Consider the following 23,529-nt stretch of genomic DNA (forward strand, 5'->3'; position numbering starts at 1 on the left):
TTTCCCAGTGTCTTGCATATGTTGATTTTCTCACAGGAAATGACAAATACATAACTGCTAAACTCATTTTCCATTAATACGGATCTAGTAAAAAACAAATAACTTAAGAATGCCATCACTGACTCTCCAATGTATGACATGAGTATGAATCATTCAGTTAATGTGTAAAATTTTTAAGATTTTCTGAAATGTCAGAATCTTTGGGACATTGATAATAATGATAATAATAATCTACTATATATAGCGCTTTTCACTGAATTCAAAGACGCTTTAGAGGATAAAAAGATAAAAGTTCAAGTCAAAATATGTTAAAAAGATAGAGATCATTGTTGTCCTGTTTGGGCAGAAATTCTCCATGATGCGACAGGAAGCTGAAGCATGTGGGGGTAACTGCCAGTGAGCATGTGGGTGTATGTGTAATCCGTTTGACATCAGGGCCATATGGCCCCCCTCTGCTCTACCTCTCTAACAGTATCCTGACCGTACCTTATTCACTGAGCTCCTGGCTTTGTGTGTGTAGTGGGGTCTGTGACTGTTTGACCAGTCTAGTGTGAGATCGCAGCTCTACCCTGAGACAGATTTATGGGATTACCTCAGTGCTGGCTGAGGAATTTGAGTATTGAACACAGCGACTGCCTCTGAAGAAAAATCTAAGATTACAGGATGTAATGCTGCGGCACGTGTACTGACAAGAACTAGGAAAAGAGATCATATTTGTCCAATATTAGCTTCTCTGCACTGGCTCTCTGTAAAATCCAGAATAGAATTTAAAATCCTTCTCCTCACCTACAAAGCTCTTAATGCTCACTCAGGCACCATCTTTTCTTAAAGAGCTCATAATACCTTATTACCCCACTAGAACACTGCGCTCCCAGGATGCAGGGTTACTTGTGGTTCCTAAAGTCTCCAAAAGTAGAATTGGAGCCAGAGCCTTCAGCTATCAAGCTCCTCTCCTGTGGAATCAGATCCCAGTTTGGGTTCAGGAGTCAGACACCATCTCCACATTTAAGAGTAGGCTAAAGACTTTCTTCTTTGATAAAGCTTATAGTTAGGGCTGGCTCGGGTGAGTCCTGAACCATCCCTTAGTTATGCTGCTATAGGCCTAGACTGCCGGAAGACTTCCCATGTTGCGCCTCTTTCCTCTCTCCTTCTCTCCCTCTCCATCTGTATGCATTATTATCCCATTACTGCATGTTACTAACTCGACATCTTCTCTCTCCCATAACTCTGTGCTTTCTCATTTCTCTCCTCTCTCCTTCTGTCGCTTTTAGCAGATATTTCTGCCTCTGGAGCTGCAGAGACTGGATCTGTGATTGCGGGCCACCTGCTGCCCCTGTGTTCCTGCTCGACAACTGCTACTACAGTTGTTATTGGTTCTGTTACTAATACTGACATTATTTTTCCTATAGCTGTCATTCCTATTATTATTAATTTATTAACCATTGAGTCTGGTTCTGTCTAAGGTTTCTGCTTCTGCTTAAACAAAGTTTTTCCTTGCCACTGTCGCCAAATGCTTGCTCATGGTGGGATTTGTTGGGTCTCTGTAAATACTATTATAAAGAGTACGGTCTAGACCTGCTCTATAGGAAAAGTGCAATGAGATAACTCTGTTATGAATTGGCGCTTTATAAATAAAATTGATGTTAATAATCACCTTCATCATAATAATCAGAGTTTCTTAATTGTTGCTCCAGTTGCACTTATTATTTCCTCTATAAATCTAATTCAATGCCACTAACCTGAAAAATTTGTGTTTCTTCAGGTTGTTTCATTTTATGTTAAACGTTTTATTCAACAGGTAGAATTAGTCACATGCCTGTAAAACTGCTGATCAATGTATCTAATGTGATATGAAATTTGAGTCAGTACTGTGGGTGAATGAGGTCAGGATAATGAGGAATCATCTCACCTCATCGTAGAACTCTGGGCTCTGATTGTGGTGCAGGACAGCTGCATAGGTGCTGCTGGTGAAGAGTGAGTCTCCCGGCTTGCCGTAGATGCACTGAAAGGCAAGCAAACACATCAGTCATCCAACTCTGGGGCTTTGATGTTGGGGCACAGCAGTGAGTAAGCGCTCAGAAATCTGTGATTACTGACAATATTTGGAGTAAAGGACGGGGTGAGTGCGCAAGCCCTTCATCGTATGCATCTTTGAAGCAGCAACAGATTAAACAAAGAATTCAGAAACCAGAAAGGGGAACCTGACATTATCAAAAGCATGGCCTCTGACTTGACAAGAGGGGCCTCATCCTGAAAAATGATATACATTTTCAGGCCTTACACAGCACTGTTTATCTTATTTTAATTAAAGCGACAGCACTCTCCCTCCTCTGCTGGATATTGATGCCAGAAATCCAACAAAGACAGAACTGTTACATCACTTTGACGCCACATTTGATGACATAAATATTCATTCTTCTTTCCAAATGGCAACTAAAGCAATTAGCAGATGCAAATGTGGGATATTTTATGAATGCACCCTCATTCTCTAGGAGAAACATCGTATAGCCAAAGCTGTTTTGTATCTGAGTAGCAGCAACTGCAAGAAGAAGTTCTGTGGGAAAAATAAACCTGTGTAGCAAGGTCATGCTTGACCAGGTCAGGATATTTCTAATGAGGGGAGAAAAAAAAGGGAAGAAAACTATTCAGACCTGTTCTGATGGCTGGTTTGATACTATAATTAGGATGCTAACAGTTGTAGACATCTCTAATGAGCAGTGCTGGCCAGAGGAAGGATAGAGCACTGGAGCCAACTGATTGAGAAATTGAGACTGATAGGAGCCGGGATCAGAAAAAAAGATGAAGCCTGTGCAGGAGCACTAGAGGAGCCTGGAGGATGGGAGCGGTTGAGAGAGAGGACGTGATTCAAATTCTCAGCTCAGTCTGGGAAGAAGCTAGAGATGGAGGACGAGGCAGGCGGGGATTCAACAGATTTCATCAAAGATCTGTTGTAGCAGATCACAAGGTACAGTAGAACTGCGGGCGGTGCACAGTGGTGCATGGCTTGCATACCACCATGGAAAAAACAACACATTCAGGGGCCCTTACAGCAGCAGCTTTAGGTGGCTGATGGGAGTCCTGATTACTCACTCAGGATAAGGGTCGAGGTGTGGCTAGAGGAGCTGCCTCGGATCTTATCTGTCAGAGAGGCTGTCCTGTTCATACATGTACTGTACCACACTGATAAAAAACTAATTTCTTCTACTGGCTGCACTGTAGAGCTAATTTTTCAGGCATTAAAAGGACAATTTCAGGTGAGCCCACAAATAAATCAGACTTGAGCTCATGCATGCAGGTCTGACTGGTAGCATAAATCAATGTATTTTCAATTCACAACCTCTGGGAAATCCCATCTTCAACTTTTACATTCCTGTTCCCAAAAGCTTCAAAAGAATGTCCTCTCAGTCAGATCTGTGTCTTATGTAAAACCCAGAACCTCCCTGAGCTTCCGCAGCTCTGATCAAAATCTCCTGAGAGGTGTGCTGCTGGCTCCGGATCATTGTTTGTAAACAACTTTCTGCCTCACTGTACTTCATGCATTGTTTGAGACCAGACTTTATGTGTCTGTGTGTGTGAGTGATCTACAGTATCTGTGATATAATACGCATGACTGCATGCTGATCTGTCTGTCTGGCCTGTCTTAATCAAGAGCGTCAAGTGTAAATGTTCTGACGGTTGAAGTCAAAGAATTTGTGTTTTCCACGCTCCGTCTGGAAAAGTGAAAAGAAAAACTATCCACGGTGCTTTGTTCCACCCACAAATATTTGACACGTGTGGCCAGAGAGAAATAGAGAGGAAGAGAAGAGAGAAAAAGAGTGACCATTCATTATCTTCTCTTGCCAGCTATAATAACCAGCTTCTGTAAGCTTTTCCTTCCTCCTTTTCTGGCCCCTCAGCTGCACTCTGACTTCTACTTTGTGAAAAGCAACAAAAAGAAAATTTTATCATGTTTGAGGCCTCTGCTATTGATCAAATCTCCCTTACAACATTCCACAAGTTTTAATGAGAAGAAAATCATGCTGTCATGATAATGAAGTCATAAATGTTGTATTGCAGGTACTATTTTTCCTTGCAACAGTCGTCACTGTGCTCCAAATGCTACTTCAAATCATGTTCGGTTATTGACTTATACATCATGTAAATGGTTCCATTTAATTTCAACATCCTAAAAAAATTGATAATAAGGTGTAATATTTCTACTTTTCTCAAAGTATTTCAACTTTATTCTCAAAATCTCAGATTAGTCCCTAAAGCTCTGTCATACTGTATCCAATCAGCACTAATTCTATGCACTAATTAGATACACCTTCAAGCAACTGACCTGTGAATACAGTCCTACATAACAAAGTCAAACGTGTGTACCATTAACAAATACAATATCTTATATATTACAATACATACAGTTCATACAACTCACCTTTAAAGAGGTTGCACCTTCTTCATCTGAATCTCGGAACTGGATGTAGACTGCAATGTTTCTAGCCTGGCGTGGAGGAAACATTACAGTCAGTCAATCGATGCACACAGTAGAGCAAATAATCAGTGCGAGTGAGTGTGATCCACAAAGTCAAATCAGTGATATGTCATCCTTGTTGAAAGATTTTCATCTATCATTCACACCAACACCACTCTTGACTTTTTATCCTGCTTTAATCTGGGTCACACACCTTGGTGAAGGTCTTCTGGTTGTCGTATTTGAGCTGCAGGGGGGAGATGTAGAGCTGGTTCTTGTAGGTGGTGAAGGGGTAGTTGTATTTGGCCTCCTCAGGGAGAAACTCCTCGATCTCCACCGACACCCGCTCACAGCCGTCCTCAAAGGGCTTGACGGGAATGTAAGAGGAAGTCACCGTATCTGGGGGACAGAGTGCACGAGTTAGGGACCCAAACCTCCACTGCTGTATTTGCAGTTTCTTGTGCCGTGCCAGAGTCAGCTCATAACCAAACTGCTTGTCAGTGCATACTCACACACTGATATTAATGACAAAACAGCTGAGATCTCGTAAATCAAATGTACATGGTTTTGAGCTGTACAGAAAGCGTAATTCTTCATTCTTCATCTTATTTACAATTATTTTAAAAACATGTACCACTTCATGCTTTTTCCCTCCATCACCCAAAATGCTTCCTCCTTTCCTTCCCTTTATCCTTTTTTACTTTGTGACCCCAAAACCGACTGACTGTCTTCAGTTGTAATCTCTTCAAAATAATTTGAGGTGCTTTCTCTACCATCAGCTTCATGTCTCTTACTTCTTTCCATGTACTTCTCTATTGTATCGTTTGCATTCTAGGAATAGGAATATTTTGCTACATGTGTGGTGAGGGAACCACAGGTTTGGCACTTGTTACTATTGTTTGATCGTAATCTTGGTGATCAAGAAATTCATGCTTATTCTAAATTTGTTTTTCTCTAGATAAGATCAGCAGCAGCTTATTGTGAAAATGGTGGAACTGGAAGGCAGGGTTCTTTCTTATGTAACAGCAGCCTCACATAACTCAGTAGAGCAGGTTATAATGAATGAATGCACAGCAACATTTGTGGTTTCCAATTTAACTATACTTTTTTTCAGTGAAAAGTAAGTATGCATGACAGCTCCTTCATGTCTACATTGTGCATTGGTTAGTGTGTTTTCAAGGCTGGCACTCAACTTCACTGTTACAGAAAGACAAATGTTAGGATAAGGGAAGTGTTTAGAAATGAGAACATACTTGACAAGTCAGGTGGGACACACTCGATGGTGACATTCAGCTGTCCAGGGATGGTCTGAAGCTTGCTCTTCTCAGGTCTGATGAGGAAAAAGAGATCCAAAATAAGAACAAGCTGCAATCAAGTCTGAACAAAGGACCTTTCTAAATTTACAAAGTGCTATTTATCGATGGGATGACCTCCATCAGGTAAATCCTGAGTTAGCACCAAAGTTGTCACCTATGCAATACCATTTGAAACACAGACTTAAAAAAGGTATAAATGTCCAAGGGCATGAGTGTTTTGAGCTACAGTAACTAAGCACTCGCTAAAATAGCAGAGTGGTGATGACTCACTTCCTGATGTCGGCCAGCAGCTTGATGATGTCGTCAGTGGAGATTTTGCTGCTGTCCTGGCGGTAGAGAGGAGAAAACTTCCCATCCATGTCCAGGCTGCCCTGAGCGTCTTTGAACACCTGCCTGGAAACACATTACACACGGCTACAGCACCTGCCTCATGCAAACAGCCAAACATTCACATTTTCGATCAGGGTTAAATTAATATGTCAACCCGAAAATGTTGGAATGAAAATCTAATGCTAGTGTAATGTAGTCCTATCCAGTTTAAATTGGCAGTTAGACTGTCAATATATAAATATTCACTGTATTAAATTTACTGTTGTATACTGCTGTTATTGTTAATATGTATAACATCACAACTACACTGGTTGTCAATGAGAAGCCATGAACTGCCCACATCTCAGATTTTTTCAACAATTCAATAGAATAATGAAGTGAAACAAAATGGCAATTCAGTGTCACTATCAGGCTACAGAGCTGATTCTAACATTGTGTCTATACAGCCCGTGTAGCAAAAGCAGCACGTTAGCAGAGCCGCAGCAGCGGCTTCACTCCTCCGTCTGTGTCTACACAGGATGCGTTCGGGCACAGTGTTGAGTGTAGGTCACCTGTGGTTTGGTAGTGTTCAGAGCCCAACACACAATCACTGTAGTTCCGATGATATCTTTTATGCATTCATATTTGCAACAACAGATTCATTACTGGGTAATATTTTGACTCATGGATTATTCCTGTCTTACTTGGCAGCCCAGGCAAATGGCATCCTGTACTGGCCCAAGCGTTGGCATGTCTGCTTGGCAGCTTTGAGCACCTTCTGAGCAGTCTGCGGAGACATGGGAGAAGACAAACAGAAAACACAAAATCAATACGGAAGAGAAAAGGCAAAGACAGAATGTTGAAAGCTCACTGCTGCTTTGTGTATGTATTTAAGGTGAATGAGGTGGAAAGTGAAGGCAGTAGACCTTGTTGATGTCAGAGGTCTTGATGTAAGGCTCGGCACAGTGTGTGATGCCGTTCTGTAACACCTTCTCTACGCGGGCCACCAGGAAGATATCTGCATGGGGGTTGGTCACTGAAAAGATACCCTGGAGGAGAGAGGGACAAATGGAGTGAGGAGGCTAATTAGAGTAGGGACTTGATGATATAGTATACAACAAGATCAGTGGTTGTAATGTGTATTAGCAGACTGTGAGTGTCTTTCCCGACAACCTTCCTTCTGGGATTTTTCCATTGGGAATATGAAAAGGAGAGAGGATCACTTGATGGATACATAGATCTGAAGAGAAACTGCTTAATCCAAACTGTTGCTGGGTACTCAAATAAATAGGCAATCATCAGCAATTCAAACTTGAAATGTCTTTTTACTCTTAAATTCATCCACTGCTTCTCTACAAGGCAAGTGCAGGGCAAGTGGTTGCTGTTAGCTGAAGTTATACAGGAAAACCACATGGGGCTCACATCTATTTTTGGTCTGGTGAGATGGGGCTGTCTTTAAGCTTGTAGTATCAGTTGACACAAAAAATCTCAAGGGGACAGAAATTACATTCAGACAAAAACTATGCTGCTCATATTAATATACATACATACAAATTAAGAACCTCCATGGAGGTTTCTGGGAACAGAAACAAAAATCAAGACAGAAGCAGCAGGAAGTAATTTTGGAAATCATAAAAGTTTCAGCCTAAGTATGAAACTGGGGAGCAGTTGCACTATCTAAGAGGCTAATGCAGCTTTAAATCAAAATAGATGTAGACATCACAAACTGCACATTAATAATACACATCTTAGAAGAGACTAGCATGCTGCCAGTCAGACGGACACACTCCCTGGTTACGCTCTAAGCCATAACCCTGCCCATCCTCTCCCATCAGCCATATTCACTGATCTTCACAGTTTTAACATAACCACACACAGCTGCTTCGGGTTTCAATCTTTGACATTATGATTTGTTGCTCATAACCCATTGCCATACATTTTGCACAACGTGGGGAAAACATTTCAACATTTTGCCATTACTTCCAAGAATAGCTCGCAAACAGTGTCACAGCTCCTTTTTGCAAACATAAACCACTGTACTACTGCTGGCTTGCAGCTGGCAGAAAATGCAGAAACTCCTTAATATTCGCACTTAGATAAATGCATTAGATTTGCAAATTATGTAATGAACTGGATCAGAGGCTGTGGCTTCCCGAGAACTGCTGATGCAGTGGAGAGATATGAGAAGTGGAGGCTCTGTCCTTGGACCACACCCAGTGCACCTAAATTAAACTGTGGTCTGCCAAGCTATAACAGCACACTAATCACAGAGGTAGAGCCTGCTCTGTTTGTATGTGTGTGTGTGTGTGTGTGTGTGTGTGTGTGTGTGCGTGTGCGTGTGTGTTCTGCTGGTGTAGAACTTTCATAGATGCCAGTTGGGAGAAGGTAACATTAAGTCCATAAATTAGACATACGGCAGCTTGCAACGGTTCTTTTATTTTATGTCCGCAGCTTTTGAACTGTGTATACCAGTCTGGCCTGTTACTAGTTGCTGCTTTCTCTATTAGAAATAGTGTTTCTGTTCTGAGTACTTGTGAGTCTGACTCTCTCCTATTCATCTTCGCACCTTTAAGTTATTTCTGTTTTCAATCTGTTCCCGTGATAACCCAGTCATGTCTCTTGTCATGGAAATGGAAAGTGAGTAACTGAGTACGTTTTATAACCTAACTGCTGCTAATTTATAACAGACATCAGTTTTGCTGAGTGACATAATCAGATTAATGGGCCAAGCAGCCAGAGGTGAGGAACATACTCTGTGTGTGTGTGCTGATCTCACAGCACCTGCAGGAGTTTGCACAAGGCCTGAGCCAAGAGTAACACTCACACATGGGCATTATTACATAAACTCTCGACTTAAAATACAGCAAAGAGAAGTGACAAGACATAAAGCTTAAATCATCAAGCAATGAGCTGACTTTCAAAACCGAAAACTGGCAAACCAAAGGGATTCTTAAATCACTTGCAAATGCTAGCTGAATGAGCTAAACTGAGATCTCATGTGGATCCTTTTAAAAGTTTTTAAAGGCTGGACATGGAACAAGCATTGTCTGGAGACACACTCACCATCTGGAAATACTACAATGGCATGAAAATTGAAAGCCACAGCACTTTGATTAAAAAGGGAGAAATCAATGTGAAAAACACTATGGTCGTGTTTTTAGATAAAGAGCTCCATTACTCAGTCATCACAATGTCAGTAGAGTCCTCTGACGTAACAGGAGAGCAGCTTGTCCCACCCAAGCCAGCTGCAGTCAGCATGGGAATACTGAGTGGTGTAACAGAAATAAATGACAATTCAGCAGTCTGTCACCTCACTGTGCTGTGTAAGGCCATTTTCAGACCAAGGCAGGACTGAGGACAGCATCCAACCACAACCTGACGACTCTTGGAAAATGTAGGGTGTGAATAATGTTCCACTGGTGATGGTGAGGATTCAATTTTAAATCCTTAGTGTGTTTTTGAAAACTGTAGTTATTAGACTACTTTTACTTAATTACTTCATTTGCGTTACGCTTTGTATTTATGTTCTAATTTGCATTTCAGAAGGCTTAGGTACTGAAAGGTCTTCTGAGGACACATCACACAGAGGGGTTTCCTGTAAATATAACCCTTTGAACTACATAGAGGTTCTTTCCTGCGTTTCAAGTAGTCACTTTATTGGTGTCTTTTGATGGACACAGAGGTACAAGTTTAATATGCTTTTACACTGTTTGCTTTAGATTAATTGTTTCTCTTTTGAATATCTTCACCTGTAACTGTTTTGTCAATTTTTTATGCTATTAAGTACCTTAAGCTGCACAGTCTCAACCAACTACAAGAAACAACCCGAAAACAATAATATTAATAGCTACAAAGACAAAGTTATTGACATTGAGGAAGAGCAAACCACAGTCTGAATTCATTTTCAGATGGTTCTTCATGTGGCCTAATTGCTATGAAAACCAGAGAAAGAGCAGCTCAAACAAATTAAGAATCACTTTCACTTCAGCAAAACCGCTAACCTGACGTGATTACAGGGCTGCCAAAACCCTGTCTAAGCTACAGCACCAGAGTCCATGGGATTTTAGTTTGTAACTGAATAGCATAAACCTAAACAAACCAATGCCAGAAATATAACACAGCAAACTAGAGAAAACGTATAAGCTCGACTAAAGACTCTCGACTAAAGGCGTTTAAATCACTTGTCTTACAAGTTTACATTAGCAAAATTACAATAATCTTTACATCCCTTTTATAATCTTGTTTTGATCAACTCTGCCTTTATCCCTTAAAATTTGCTACCAGTTTTACTCTTGGTATATTTGTATCTTCTGCAGTCAATGCAGTATTTTGTTAGTTTTAAAACATTGACAAACAAGTTAACTTAAAATTTCTACTAGTATCATGCATATAAATAATTAGTTAGTCAATTAGATTCTGTTTTTCCCCCCAGAAAATATCAAAATATGTTTCACAAAAAGAATGGAACACTGTTATTCACACCTTGATCTGTGTGAATGATACAACAGTGCTTCAGTTTTCACACCCACTTCTGACTGGCTGTTCACTGTGAGTCAGGTAAAGTCATTTCCTCAATCAAACAGCTTTCTAAAAACAGTCAAGTTTCTACCTGTGTAGGGAGGCGCAGCAGAGCCTCCGACACCCTCTGAAGAACAGGCAGGCCGTTCCCTTTCCCTGAGTCTCCATTCACCATGACTCCACCTCCCCTTCCTCCCTCCCGGACTCCTCCTCCTCCACCCTCTGAGTCTGATGAAGGAGAGAGCTGGCCCGAGGCGTCGGTCAGCATGTCCCTGACGCAGGGCGGGTTGAGGTCAACATGGAAGTCGGCAGAGATTTTACAGTTCTTGGAGACGTCAAAGAGAGCGAGGCTGATGAAGAAAGGTTCCACCTGGGGTTCAGCAGAGAGATGGTTAAGGGCTTTTCACACTTGAATACAAAAACCAAGGTTTATTATATCCCTGGTTTAATTTACTGTATATCACATTTCACACTAGCTTTATTTAGCTTAATCCCTCCTTAAAGAATTCTCCCCAACAACCTAACTATTTTTTCAGAAATTTTAGGACTATACATTGGTTTGGTTTAAATGCTCACTGCATATTTCCTGGGGTATTGAGATTGATAATGTTAACCCTATAATCACTGGTTCTTACATTGTTCTTTCAAGGTTAGCACAACAAAGGCAGTTTTAAGTTAGTTAGACATAGTGCTAAAAGCACCTAATGTTTGGATGCATTAACTTGTTTTAGTATGGGATTTTTTTTACATATACAAATGTGTATGTAATATGTGACAGAAAACCAAAACAATAGACATGCATACAAATTCTGTGTTTCCCACCTCCAATATGACACCTCAAAAGGTCATTGTATCGTATAAAACCTGCCTCAGCCTGCATTAAGAAGCTGGCAAACACCTAAAACCTTACCATTAGTATGAATTTCAATTAAGTTGAGTTTGAATCTGCCATCCTATTCAGTCTGCAACAATTTAAATTGTAGCCTTTTCCATTTTTAGACATTTTTGTCATATAGTAAATTGAGCCTAAATATGTAAGAATAAAATATTATATAAACACTATACAACTCCAAAAACAAATATTAATTAGTTAATTCAATTCGTAAAATTCCCTAGTTTGGAAGCAAATGTTGGCTCTACAGTAGCGCTGCCTACACATTTTTAAGTGCACTTATACCAGGATGGATGGTTCCTGCATAATGGACAAGCCTCACTCCATCCTATAAACATTAAACATCAGAGACTGTGGAAGCAGAGGAGGGAAGGAAGAAGGGCAGGGAAAGAGAGAGCGTGATGCTTCCAAACCACAAATATGAGTCAATTCAGTTCTCCTACCCTCCCCACTAATGCAACAGCGAGCAGGAGGAAGAGGTCTAACTCAATGTTTTGTGACTACAGCAATCCACTCTGACAAAGGCGGAGCTCACACATGCTCTAAACTGCTGTCTCATGCTACCAGGAGCACATTATATGATTCATGATGAACACATTGAAGACGTTTCCACATTTTTCAGACTTCTGACTTCTTGCATGACCTTAAGTCCTTGTTTATTTGGAGCAACAAAGTTTAAAGCTCAGGTGTTTCTAGCTTAGATTAAAAAAAAATTAACACAATGTAGCAACATCCGTGTGTGGAATTGCTTGATACTTTGCTTGAAACTGATTTCATCAGTGTTACAACAATATCTAGTGTGTGTTATCCTCTTTTGGCCTGGTTACTTCCATTGCTTCCAGACAGGCCATCATGAATTATGAAGGTATAATATCTGGGACAGCACTGCAGTGGGTGAGGATGGTGGAAGTTGTGTGGTATGAGAAGGAAAACTGTGTGTTGTGATTAGATATGCCTAAGTGCATACAGACAAAATCAGCAGAGAGGTATTTTCAGTAGCATGCCACCTCAGATCTCAGGCAGGAAGTTCCAAAATCTAGTTTTAAGATTAAAGGTCACTGGGTTTAATCTCTGGGATGAGCTACATAAAATTGATTTTTATTACATTTTTAATTCACTTTATAATTTTTATGAAAAGTATTTACTTTTGCAATAATATTATTTTTTACTCTTTCTTCTTATATTGTATTCTTATGTTTTATGTTGTATTTTATGAGTTTAAGGTTTTATGGTAATCTATTTGACTATGAAAAGTTTTAGTAGTAGTAGAGGTGGGGTTAGAGTCTTAAGCAGAATATAAAATGAATCTTTGCCATGGAAGTAAGGTGATCACATACATTAGTGAGGACGCCGTCACCCTTTTCACTAACGCAGCCCTGGAGACTGAAGGTCAGGTCGTGGCAGCTAACCATGATACGACGGCCAAAGCGCTCCTCAAATGGCTTCACATCTGGCTCGATGCCTGAGAAGTCCAGCCTCTGGATATTGGACAGGAGAGAGGAGAGGAGGAAAGAAGGGAAGAAGGAAGCAGGAGGCATGAAGGCATGAGATAAAACAACAAGAAGAGAAAGATTGATCCAGTGGAGAGGAGAGAGGATAAGCGAGGAGATGCATGCAGAGAAAGAAGGAAGAGGATAAAGTAGAAGGAAACAGTGGAGAGGGGAGGAGAGATCAAATAGTCTGAATCAATAGTGAAATAAATAAATCATAGGACAACTAGGCGTTATAAGAAGCACCTTCTATACCTGTGTCTCAGGATCCAGAGAGAAAAGCTTTTGTCTGCCTTCATTCCTGTTGATCTTATTGAGCTGGTCTGTCTCCCTGGCATACTGCAGAAACACAGAGTGGAAGAAAACAAGTGACATAAAAATGTATTAGGTATTTATTCATTTGGAATATATTTAGTCAGTCAGTCAGTTTTACCTTGTATTCTTGTAATTTTAACTGTATGATACCTTTTTGTTTGAAATAGGCTGATTTTTGCTTCTTTATTCAACCCATTTTAAGATCTATTGCAGAGGTTTTCAAAGTGGGAGGCGGGCCTCCCCAGGGGGGCCTCCAAACAGTTTCAGGGGAGGCTCAGTGAATGGAAGTGAAAAAATATTATGTTAGTTATCAAAAGGAGATCACATAGAATAGCCGAAATGTGTGTGATTTGGTTCAAGGGATAGTTCAGAGATACAGTAGTTTGGGGGAATTTTACAGTTTTTCCCATTTTCCAAGAGTCAGAAACTAATAAATGCCTTAGGACAGACCTTTTTTATGTATTTGGTGTAGTCTGAAGTTATGTCAAACAGCAATATTAGGCTATGTTGGTTCAATTGTGGAGTGTCTGTGTCAAATAACATAATCATGATCCCTTAGGCATCCAGGACTTCAGCGAAACTAAGCAAGTAAACTAAGGGGGGTGAGGGGGCACCTTTTTCCAAGCTTTGTCTGAGGGGAGGCCTTTGAAAACCCCTGGTCTATTGTAGAAATATAGAGCCATATAGTTTCTTATCATTATTTGACATTTTTCTCATCCGTTGAAAAAAAACATATATACATGTGTGACTGTAAGACAGTTCAAACTTGGGTAGTTTTAGAGAAACAGGACAATAGAAACTGGATTGAAAACAAAAGTAGCATCTCACACAATAGTTTGCCTACACAGCCAAGGTGCCTCTTTGTGTCTGTTTTTGTGTTGGTTTACTAGCAGAGAAAACACTGAGTAGGACAGAGATGAAGACAAGCAGTCAACAGACCCAGACAGAAGAGAAGAGAATCTAATGGAGACAAATAAATCAAAGCCTCAGGTCACGGTAAGAGCCCTAATCCAACTCCTTCCCCACTTCCCCTCCCCTTGTTTCTCCTCTCACTGTGACCAGCCTGCAGACAAACCCAAATGATCTTTTGCGTGGAGAGCGAAAAGCTGTGCTGGAGTGGCCCAGAGCAAACAGAGTGAAACAGCAGCACAGAGGGCTTTGTTGTCTGTGTGTAGCTCTGGGTTTATAGACATATTAAAACAGCACAGTCTCTGTGGAATAAACACTGCTGTTCTCAGGCGTAGAAAACTGACTAAAACAAAGAGAGTCCGACCAAAGAGCTGCTCTCCATCCTGTAAACATTTATAAACAAGAGATTATAAATGTGGTCTTGCGCAAAAGCTCAGACTCATTTTTGAGATAAGATATGTCTTCTCTTACTGTCATTAAACTCTTCAGTTATAAGGAGACAGCTTTTTTTTCTTTAAATTTAATTTCATTACTATCATCTACACTAACTGTGACAAGGAATCCTACAAATAAACGATACAAATACAACGATTACATAAATAAACCTGTCCACAAGGGATGTAGACAACTACTGTACCATGTCATATACAAAAGATTATACATTTGAAATGTAAAACCTTAAATGTTTCTGTGTGTCTATATCACTAACAGCCAATCGGTCTGAATTAATCATTTACCATACCTTCATAAGTTCTGGGTGTAAGCTCCTCCCCAGGCTCTCCAGCAGGCTCTCACCTTTACCTTGGCTGGCAGTGTCGTCATCTGATTGAACAGGACAGTGATAACACATTAATAAAAGGTCATCAAAGTGCACAGAGACCCAGTCTGACAACAAATCATGCTATTGCAAATCAGGTCCAATAAAGCTCTGCTCACTCAATGTTTTTCCTAATGGCTTCCTATGTGGCTGTCTGCAAATTGTGTTTCCCAGATGGACAAACTAATATCTTTCAGTTTACTGGCCAAATTAAAAAGAGGCCATTCACTATTCTGCTGACTCCCAGGTGGCGGACTGAGTGAACTCTCCATCTTTTTGGATGGGCTCCCAGTCGTTCATCAGCATCTTGGAGATTTGTGACCAAGCTAGGCCATTGGGTTTCACTAGAGCATTCTGCAGAGAGTATATTATTATATACGAAAAAAGGGCCCACAGATGCTGGCAAGACATACGCAAACTGCATAAAACTACTGCCGTTCTTCCACAACTTAGGACAAGCAACGAGTTCAACAATTCACCATAACTGCCCCCTAAAGAAACACACACTTGAGAGAATTTGGGAGTGAAACTAAAGAGCAAAACTAACAAATATAACAGCTGAAAAGAGTGTTCAGATTCCTGAGCTTTGATTCACTTGTACCTGCACCGCTAAACATCTTTTAGAAGAATTTATGGCTGATGTGCAAGCATATCACTTCTTTCTCTCTACTGCCAGCAACTATAGGTACAGTGTTAAGCCTACTTATGGGAGCCATTAAAATGTCATAACACAGGGCTCAGACTTAAATTCAGGGACGTTTTGGAGGGATTACTGTAACCCTGGCAACCACTAAAACAGGCTCAGAGGTTATGTTCAAACATGCTATTATTATTGTTATTATCATAGCTGAATGGACCATGACTGTACAGCAACTTTTCAATAAGACTGTAAATAATGAATTGACTACAAGATGATCTGGGCATATGTATTTCAGATGTAGGTACATAATAACTCACCCAGGGCACAGTCCAGTGTCTCTGCACCATTCCTCCTGTCCTGGCTGGCCTCTGTGCTGCTCTGCAGAGCCTGTTTCAGCGTGGCCACCCACTCCTCCATCTCTGCTTCGCTATCTGCAGCCAGGAAGTGGCTGTAGCGGTCTTGCATCTTCAGCTCAAAGCCATTACGCCGCATCTTAGGGCTCTGAGGGGGAGGAAGAATTATTGTATTTTATATATTTTTACTTTTTGTTTTACCTTCTTCCCCAAACCAGACACTAACAATGGATAAAAGATCACCCTATATTTTGGTAATATGAAGAGTGTTATAGTTTGGGACAACACAACAGGATTTCCCCTTGCGGATAATAGAATTTAGTATATGTATATGTATTTTTCTGACCAAAACATTTTGTGACAAGTAACTTTATAATGAGGTTTTTGCTTGCACAGTGTTTCGGATGGATTCAAGCAGACAAAGTCCTCAATAAAGATTGTTGTTTGTCCTAACACTGGATAATTTTTCTATGAAAGTAACGTAAAAGTTGCTGTCTTTCCGATGCAAAACACTAGCAAAACACCCACTAGCTGGAATGAGTCTCCTCCTCTTCCCATTCATCTTCTGAATGTCTTCATCAAACTGAAAGGTTCTTGGCAGCCTCTCCGGTCAGTGCAGACTCGAATAAGGTACCAGCCTGTGCCATAAGCCAACATCAGCAGCCCCTTATAATCTGCTAGCTTTTCTGCCCAAGTCAATGGAATGCAGTAAATCTATCCAATCAAAGCGGCTAAAAGCCCCTGGAGCGTGGCAAGACTAGGAAACACACTGACTTTCACAAGGGTGAGAGCTTGTGCCAAAAATTCAATTCCAATTCAAAGTGAACACAAGGCACGATACACCAAAAGGAGTTCAATTAAACAAACAGCATGGTATATTGAAAGCTTAAGAGTTGGTCAACCTGAAAAAAAGTTGCTGCTACTACTGTTATTGCAGTATTCTCAACTGTGCATTTGATGTTTCTTTGATATTTTCCAGCTCTGTATACCTGAACAACGTCTATGCAGGAGTCCAGGTAGATGGATCCTTTGGTTTCCTTGCAGTTCTTCTCATCCTTGTAGGAGTTGAGGATGTAGGAGCCGTCTGGGAGCTGAGACAAGTAGAAGTACCTCCTTTTGAACACCTGCAATTCACAGCAATGAAATGAGAGCAAGTCAGGGAGATTCATATGTAACAGATTATAAACGACTCATAACAGAAATGCAGTATGAAATGTGGCTTCGAAACACATCTGTTATTGCCTAAGTTTCTCTGCTGTTTCTATGCTACAGAAAATTTTATATATTGTTCTTTTACTAGGTGTTTTTGACCTTTTATCATTTATGTTCATGCCTATTTCCTTGTTTTTATATTTATATGAGTAGTTGGAGGGGGGGGCTTATTTTGATAGAGCAGTTGAGGATACGTAGATAGGAAAGGCAGGAGAGAGGGGGGATGACATGCAGCAACCCGAGCCGCTGCAGTAAGGACTCAGCCTTGGTACATGGGGCACATGCTCTACCAGGTGAGCTACTGTGGCGTCCCCTTTATAAAGAATTTGTGCTGTAGTAGATTTCTGTTATTATAGTTTACAGATGTAAATGCTGATGTTTGTGTAGCTGCAGACAATGATGTACTCGTAAAGAATGAAGAGCTGCCATGTCTCCCTAGTTCTGTTGTGAACCCTATGTTTTTCTGTTGTTGTTTCATTTGTTGCTGTTATGTTGTATGACAAGCAGACAGGAGGTCTGGTGGTGACTCACCCTCATGGAGACAGACAGGCTGCTGTTGATGTTAGCTTTCTGAAGCCAGCCCTGCTTCATGATGCCTCCCCTCTGGGAGCAGAGCGATGCGGAGTCCTGAAAGACACAAACACAGGAAATCAATCAAGACAGACTCTATAATGCAGGTTAATTTAGGTTAATGGTTCTTACGTATTAATCATCACAATATTCACTGTACTTGTAGACAGTATACAGTCTCAACAGCTTAATGTTATTGACATTGTTTGTAATATTTAGGGCCATATCTGCATGAAACATTATTAATTTTTTTCTGACAAGTAGCTGGTTGCGAGAAATGTTCACCGATCACAGTTCAAACAAAGTTCAGTCAGTGAAAAATGCCATCAATTCTAATCACAACACTGTCCAGCCAAACCAATTTATCAGGAGAATTTCTTTAGTTTCTCATGAAGGCATCATCATGATTCAGCCCCAGTCCTGCCAGTGCAGCCTTTCCATCTCATAATAACTATCATGGGACGGTTCATCAGCACCACAGAAAAATGTGATGAAAAATATTCATCACAACCAAATGGTCTCTTAGTGAGCACTCTCATACGCATAGACACACACACACACACACACACTCTCTTGGGAGTAATGCATCCGGCCACGGAGGAATGCACAGTACAAGGAGGCCTAATTAACTTAATGTAAGCCTGGACCATGACACACATATCATGACAGTGAGTGTAAACGATTGAGGTGTGTAGAAGTGTGTGTGTGTGTCTGTTTATGTGTGTGCACAATTGAGATGAGCTTAATCACACTGAAGTGGGATGTCGTCCTCTGAGCATCATGCCTCTCACTTTCTCTCCGGCTTTGTCCTGTAATCCAATTGGCTGGCTGTTCTCCTCCCACAGCTTGCTCAAGTCCATATTTCCCTCAGACATACATAAATTTACAGCAGCCAACCACCATGCATACACACCTCGCCACACCCTACCTCACATCAACAGTGGTAGTGTACTTAACATTGTCACCTAATGCCTAATGTGTCTGACTGCATTATTATTGATATATTGTATGGCCCTGTGGATGGATATAAAAGGTTATATAAAGGACATAGAAAAGCAAACATTTATACAAGCAAATATAAAGACAGAATGATCATTTGCCTTATCATAAGTGTATTATGTGCATTTTCGTTTTTTGTTTTTAAATATTCTTGCTACTAGAGTGCTGAGACCCGCCATCACAGGCAGAAATGATAATGCAGAGGTAAAGTAATAGTAGCATGGGCCATTTCGTAATAGTAATTGATAGAAGTAACAGAGCCATCTCCTCCCTCCCTTCCCCATCCTGGCAGCATTTATGTTTCTTCAATTAAACCCTTTCTCTGTCTAAGTTTATCTGTATCCGGCCCAAGGGTAGGGGGGAGGAGGATCAATGAGGGCTATTTATAGAACGTATAAGGCTGCTGGTTTCACTGCTCCGCACTCAGTCTCAGAGGGGTCCCACTGCCGGGTGGACTAAAGGACTGACAGACCATAAGTCACAGGGAATCTTCTAGCACAATTACCAGTTCAATGCATGTCCGCTCCGGGCATGGCTGCTCTGTTTGCTTATATTTTCAGGATATTCAGGCATGTTGAGTGTGCCAAATTTGTGTCTTATCTCCGTGATTCAAAAAGATTAAAGGGATCATTTCAATTTCCGAGCAGGGTTTATAGCACATCACTAAAAGCTGCGCATATATGCATTGTGCAATCTGCCCATAAAAAGGGCCCACTGAGTCAATAGCAGACCACTCATCCTTACTGCAGTGATCAATGTCTCTGATCTAACAGGCCCCTCTACTCACCTCGTCTTTGGCGTCTTCATCGATCTCAAACACGTGAGCTGGCAGCTTGTCTGTCTTCAGGCCTTTGCTTTGAAAAGACAGTGAGAGAGGGTCAGCAGTCTTCAATAAATCAGCCCCCTCCCTATTGTACTTTCCCTGTGGTGAGGTCTGCTATCTCTCTACGTCTTTACTCTTTCTGAAGCATGCAACAAATCACTGCCTGATCTTCACATCTTGCACTGTCTCCTTTGCTATGTATGTCTTGTATTGGTCAGTAAATCGAGTGCCACCTTGTCTGTTATTGCATTTTTTTTTTCCTTTTGAGGGAATTTGGAGAATGTGTATGTACACATTATATGTCTCTTTCACTCCAATGTAGTATTCAAGTGCAGGTTGCAGTGATTAAAAAATATTTCCTCAGGAAGCTTTATCACAATTTAAGTATGAATTCAAAACATCTGGGCTGCACCTGCTGTGTTGCAGAGGAAAATCTGGCTGAACTGTGCAGTTATTTCAATTTGTACGCAGTATTTCCTCTACTCTGCTGAAGCATCAGAGCTGAAGTAATTTACAAGAACAGTGATTTGTTGCATGTCGTCATCCAGCAGACCCACATGAGCAGAGTAAATCTCTTGTACATATTACATATTTGGCAGTAAAGAACTATGATGTTGTTTTCCACAAACTCTGAGCCCTATCCTCAGAATTTTCCACATTTCCAAACTGCATATCCATCAAAGTGTTTTTTCCTTATCATCCTTACCTTGGCAACATGCGGAAGTCGCCAGTGTAAGCCTCATATTTGTAGTTGATTACATGCCAGTCGGTGTTGTACATCTTGATGCACTGCCAAACAGGTCAACACAGAGAGCTGGATTAGGGGCAGCAGACACACTCAAATATAACAAACATGCTATACCAGCAAAGTGACCAAACCAAGCATGCAGTTCTTCCTCTGACTCATGGTTGAGGACAGAGTGTTCGCTTTTTTTGGGGAAGAAAAATTCCAGCTCGAAATCATTCAGTTATGAACTCAAAATAAGTCTGCAAAGTAGCCCTGCTGTGGTTTCTATTTGGTATCACTCAAGATGGTTTTCATTGTACATATTACTTTTTATTCAGTGTGAAACTGCAAGCAGAAATTCTCAAATAAGTCAGCTGAAAGGATCTTTGTTCAATAGATGCTGACTAAGCCTGGACCTGTTTTAACAATCCCTATGACAGTTGTTTCCATGCTATAGCACAGTCATGAGAGCTGGCTGAGGAACACAGATTTAGAGCCTGGCAGAGCAGCAGACTATATCCACATCATGCCAGAAGAGTCTGTTTTTCATTGCTAATACAATATATCATCAGTGCAGCATGTGTTTACTACTGGCCTGTGCATTCTGTGTTTCTTTATGAGCTTCAAGTGACTACTTTAGGCTGAATGCCATGAACGCTGGTGTGAAGTCATCAAGAAATCAGTTATGTTTGTTAAGAGTTGAATTTAGAGTTTTACTTACTGCATTTAATGTCTACTTTTTATTGAGCAGATTCTAATTAAGGACGTAAAAGTCATATTACTGAGAAGAATTTATGTCAGCTTTTTTTCACTTCAACACCTCTTCTTTTATTTTAATAAAAGGACCAGACATCATTGCTACAAATGTGCTGTTAGACACCAAGTGGGGCCAAGTCATACACATGGGACAGCTGGGTTATAGTACCTCTTTGGCAAACAGACTCCTGGCCTCCCGCTCAGCGTTCTGAGGCACCGAGGGAACAACAGTCCTCCTCTGCCGGGAGATCTGGGACTCCTGCATGCACGCACGCACACACACAGTGAGATACACAAGAGCAAAACCAAACATGTATACATGCAATGTTGGTAATGACAGTTCTTTATCTTCTCATCAAACAGTGGCACAGCAGGACGCCACAAACAACAGGCAAAGAGAAAGTGAATGAGAGAAACCAGAAGGCCCAGTCGCCCAGATACACAGAAACAGATGAGTGTAAACAGAAAAAAACTAGACATGGAGCGAGATGTGCGTCTAAACAAAACCACATGTGTTTGAAGCAGCACCAATAAATACAGAGCAGAGGTACCTGGATGGATTGTATTTAACTGGTCAGGCCTCTTGGACTGACCCGTAAATTATTGAGCCCGGTGTTTTGGGGATGAACAGTGATTAATGATTCTTTAGAAAGGTCTTTGTTCCCGTTTGACTCAGACAGTTTTACAAGAAAAAAGCTGCTGATTTGGCTGTTTACTGTGGAGCGTTCAGCACAGGTGTGTTGAGAGTAAGATTTTGTATTTGACCTTCAAATCACAGACTGCAGATGGATCTAGTGATGCAGGAGATACATGCAAGCAGAAGAATTTGGATCCAGCATTGATTCATAGTGCAAATACGTTTTTTAAGTTCCAGACAATCAGACAGGTTGTAAATGAGCCAACGGTTTAGCCAGTGTGTACGATTTAGGGGGATCTATTGGCAGAATATGGCAGAAATGGAATATAATATTCATAAGTATGTTTTCATTAGTGTATAATCACCTGAAAATAAGAATTGTTGTGTTTTCATCACCTTAGAATAGGCCCTTTATATCTACAGAGGAAGTGGGTCCTCTTCCACGGAGTCCGCCATGTTGCACCGCCATGTTTCTATAGTAGCCCAGAACGCACAAACTAAACACTGGTTTGTGGGTTTTTGGTGTTTTTCGTGGCCACCGTAGTTTCTCCTACATGCTTTGAAGGGGAGGGCGAGGCGAGGGGTATTTAGTTGGTTGCAATCTGCAACCTCGTTAGATGCCACTAAATCTTTAAGGCTTAAACCCTTAAGGGATGTTCATGTTGGGCCTTAAATATGTGAGGTCAAATGTTTCTGTTACATGCCTTGGGGCTGCTCTTGCCCTAAACAGTAGAGCCCAATCGATAAAATTGGCTGGGCTGATATATCATTGTTATTATCAGCAAATATATCAATCCTATAAGTAACTCTTTTTTTTTTCAACAAATTTAAGTGATGCTTGTAAGATAAAAAATGTTTGTGTATATTCTACGTCTACGTAAAAAAAAAATATATATATATGGCTGATATATCATTGTCCTCAGAATTCCTGCATTCCTGTATCTACCATACATCTTAAATGACAAAGGTATCTAAATATTTTTCAATCTGATGGGCCAGTCAACCAATTACAACTTCAACTGAAGTTCCTAATAAGTGATAACTTTTGAAACTCTGAGTCTCAGAACCTGAACTACCTATACACTGTTAGGAGACAGCAGACTGCTGGGTAAACTGCAAAGCTCCCTGGGTTATGGCTTCATCCTGAGAAGGAAGATGATCTGGTTGAGAGCCGGTCCCAGAGGACACAACGGGAAAGGATGAGGGGACTCACCGAGACATCGTCGACAGGGCAGAGCAGCAGGTCTCGGTGGGGGTCACTGTGGATCTGGGCCTTTCTCTGAAACACCACAGCCTCATAGTCCAGTGGTTCAATGATCTTTGGCTGCTCCTGAGAGGGGAAGATTGACAGAACACAAATACATATAGCTTCAAATAAACAAACTATTTCTTTTTGATCTCATGTTCTGATAACTTTGTCTTTACTGTGGCTCTGGCAAGCTCCACATGCCCTTGCTATGTGAAGGCAGTTAACAAGGGCCCACTCCCACTCACCCACCACTTTTCACCAACCATGCAAAAGACGAGCCACAAGAGATCAGAGAGACAACCACAAAGTTCATAGGACTGTCACGTGGCAGGGAAACAGTTGCTCAGATAATTGCGGGTGGAAAAAGAACAAAAAGGCAAAAGATGACGAAAAGGAAACAACTGACAACAAATGAATAGGCAAAGACAGAAAGGGCAAGAAAGGTGAGACAAAGCAGCAGTGAAATGGACAAATTCTGATATTTGACTTGATAATTATGTGCGGTCAAATAAAGCTCATGCGCTTGACAGAAGCATATAATAAT

General features: G+C 40.9%; 1 protein-coding gene across 5 annotated transcripts in view; it reads right to left on the bottom strand.

The window, feature by feature from the left end:
- The window catches only part of dock11 (dedicator of cytokinesis 11), a 66,379-nt gene that overhangs the window by 36,500 nt on the left and 6,350 nt on the right, over positions 1-23,529 (bottom strand). For all 5 annotated transcript variants that reach the window (XR_006376414.1, XR_006376415.1, XM_044183120.1 and 2 more), the window contains exons 2-19: positions 22,950-23,066; positions 21,269-21,358; positions 20,323-20,405; positions 19,581-19,647; positions 17,756-17,851; positions 17,002-17,136; positions 15,977-16,160; positions 14,945-15,024; positions 13,234-13,317; positions 12,826-12,966; positions 10,688-10,966; positions 7,005-7,127; positions 6,783-6,865; positions 6,040-6,162; positions 5,707-5,783; positions 4,668-4,852; positions 4,418-4,483; positions 1,910-2,002 (exon numbers count right to left, since the gene is read on the bottom strand). Coding sequence is in view for 3 of the 5 variants with exons in the window: in XM_044183120.1 (XP_044039055.1) it covers positions 1,910-2,002; positions 4,418-4,483; positions 4,668-4,852; positions 5,707-5,783; positions 6,040-6,162; positions 6,783-6,865; positions 7,005-7,127; positions 10,688-10,966; positions 12,826-12,966; positions 13,234-13,317; positions 14,945-15,024; positions 15,977-16,160; positions 17,002-17,136; positions 17,756-17,851; positions 19,581-19,647; positions 20,323-20,405; positions 21,269-21,358; positions 22,950-23,066 (2,106 nt within the window). In the remaining 2 variants the exon portion in view is untranslated. The remainder of the gene's footprint in view (positions 1-1,909; positions 2,003-4,417; positions 4,484-4,667; positions 4,853-5,706; positions 5,784-6,039; positions 6,163-6,782; positions 6,866-7,004; positions 7,128-10,687; positions 10,967-12,825; positions 12,967-13,233; positions 13,318-14,944; positions 15,025-15,976; positions 16,161-17,001; positions 17,137-17,755; positions 17,852-19,580; positions 19,648-20,322; positions 20,406-21,268; positions 21,359-22,949; positions 23,067-23,529) is intronic.

The sequence above is a fragment of the Siniperca chuatsi genome, linkage group LG22, assembly GCF_020085105.1.
Source record: "Siniperca chuatsi isolate FFG_IHB_CAS linkage group LG22, ASM2008510v1, whole genome shotgun sequence".
Classification (NCBI taxonomy): domain Eukaryota; kingdom Metazoa; phylum Chordata; class Actinopteri; order Centrarchiformes; family Sinipercidae; genus Siniperca; species Siniperca chuatsi.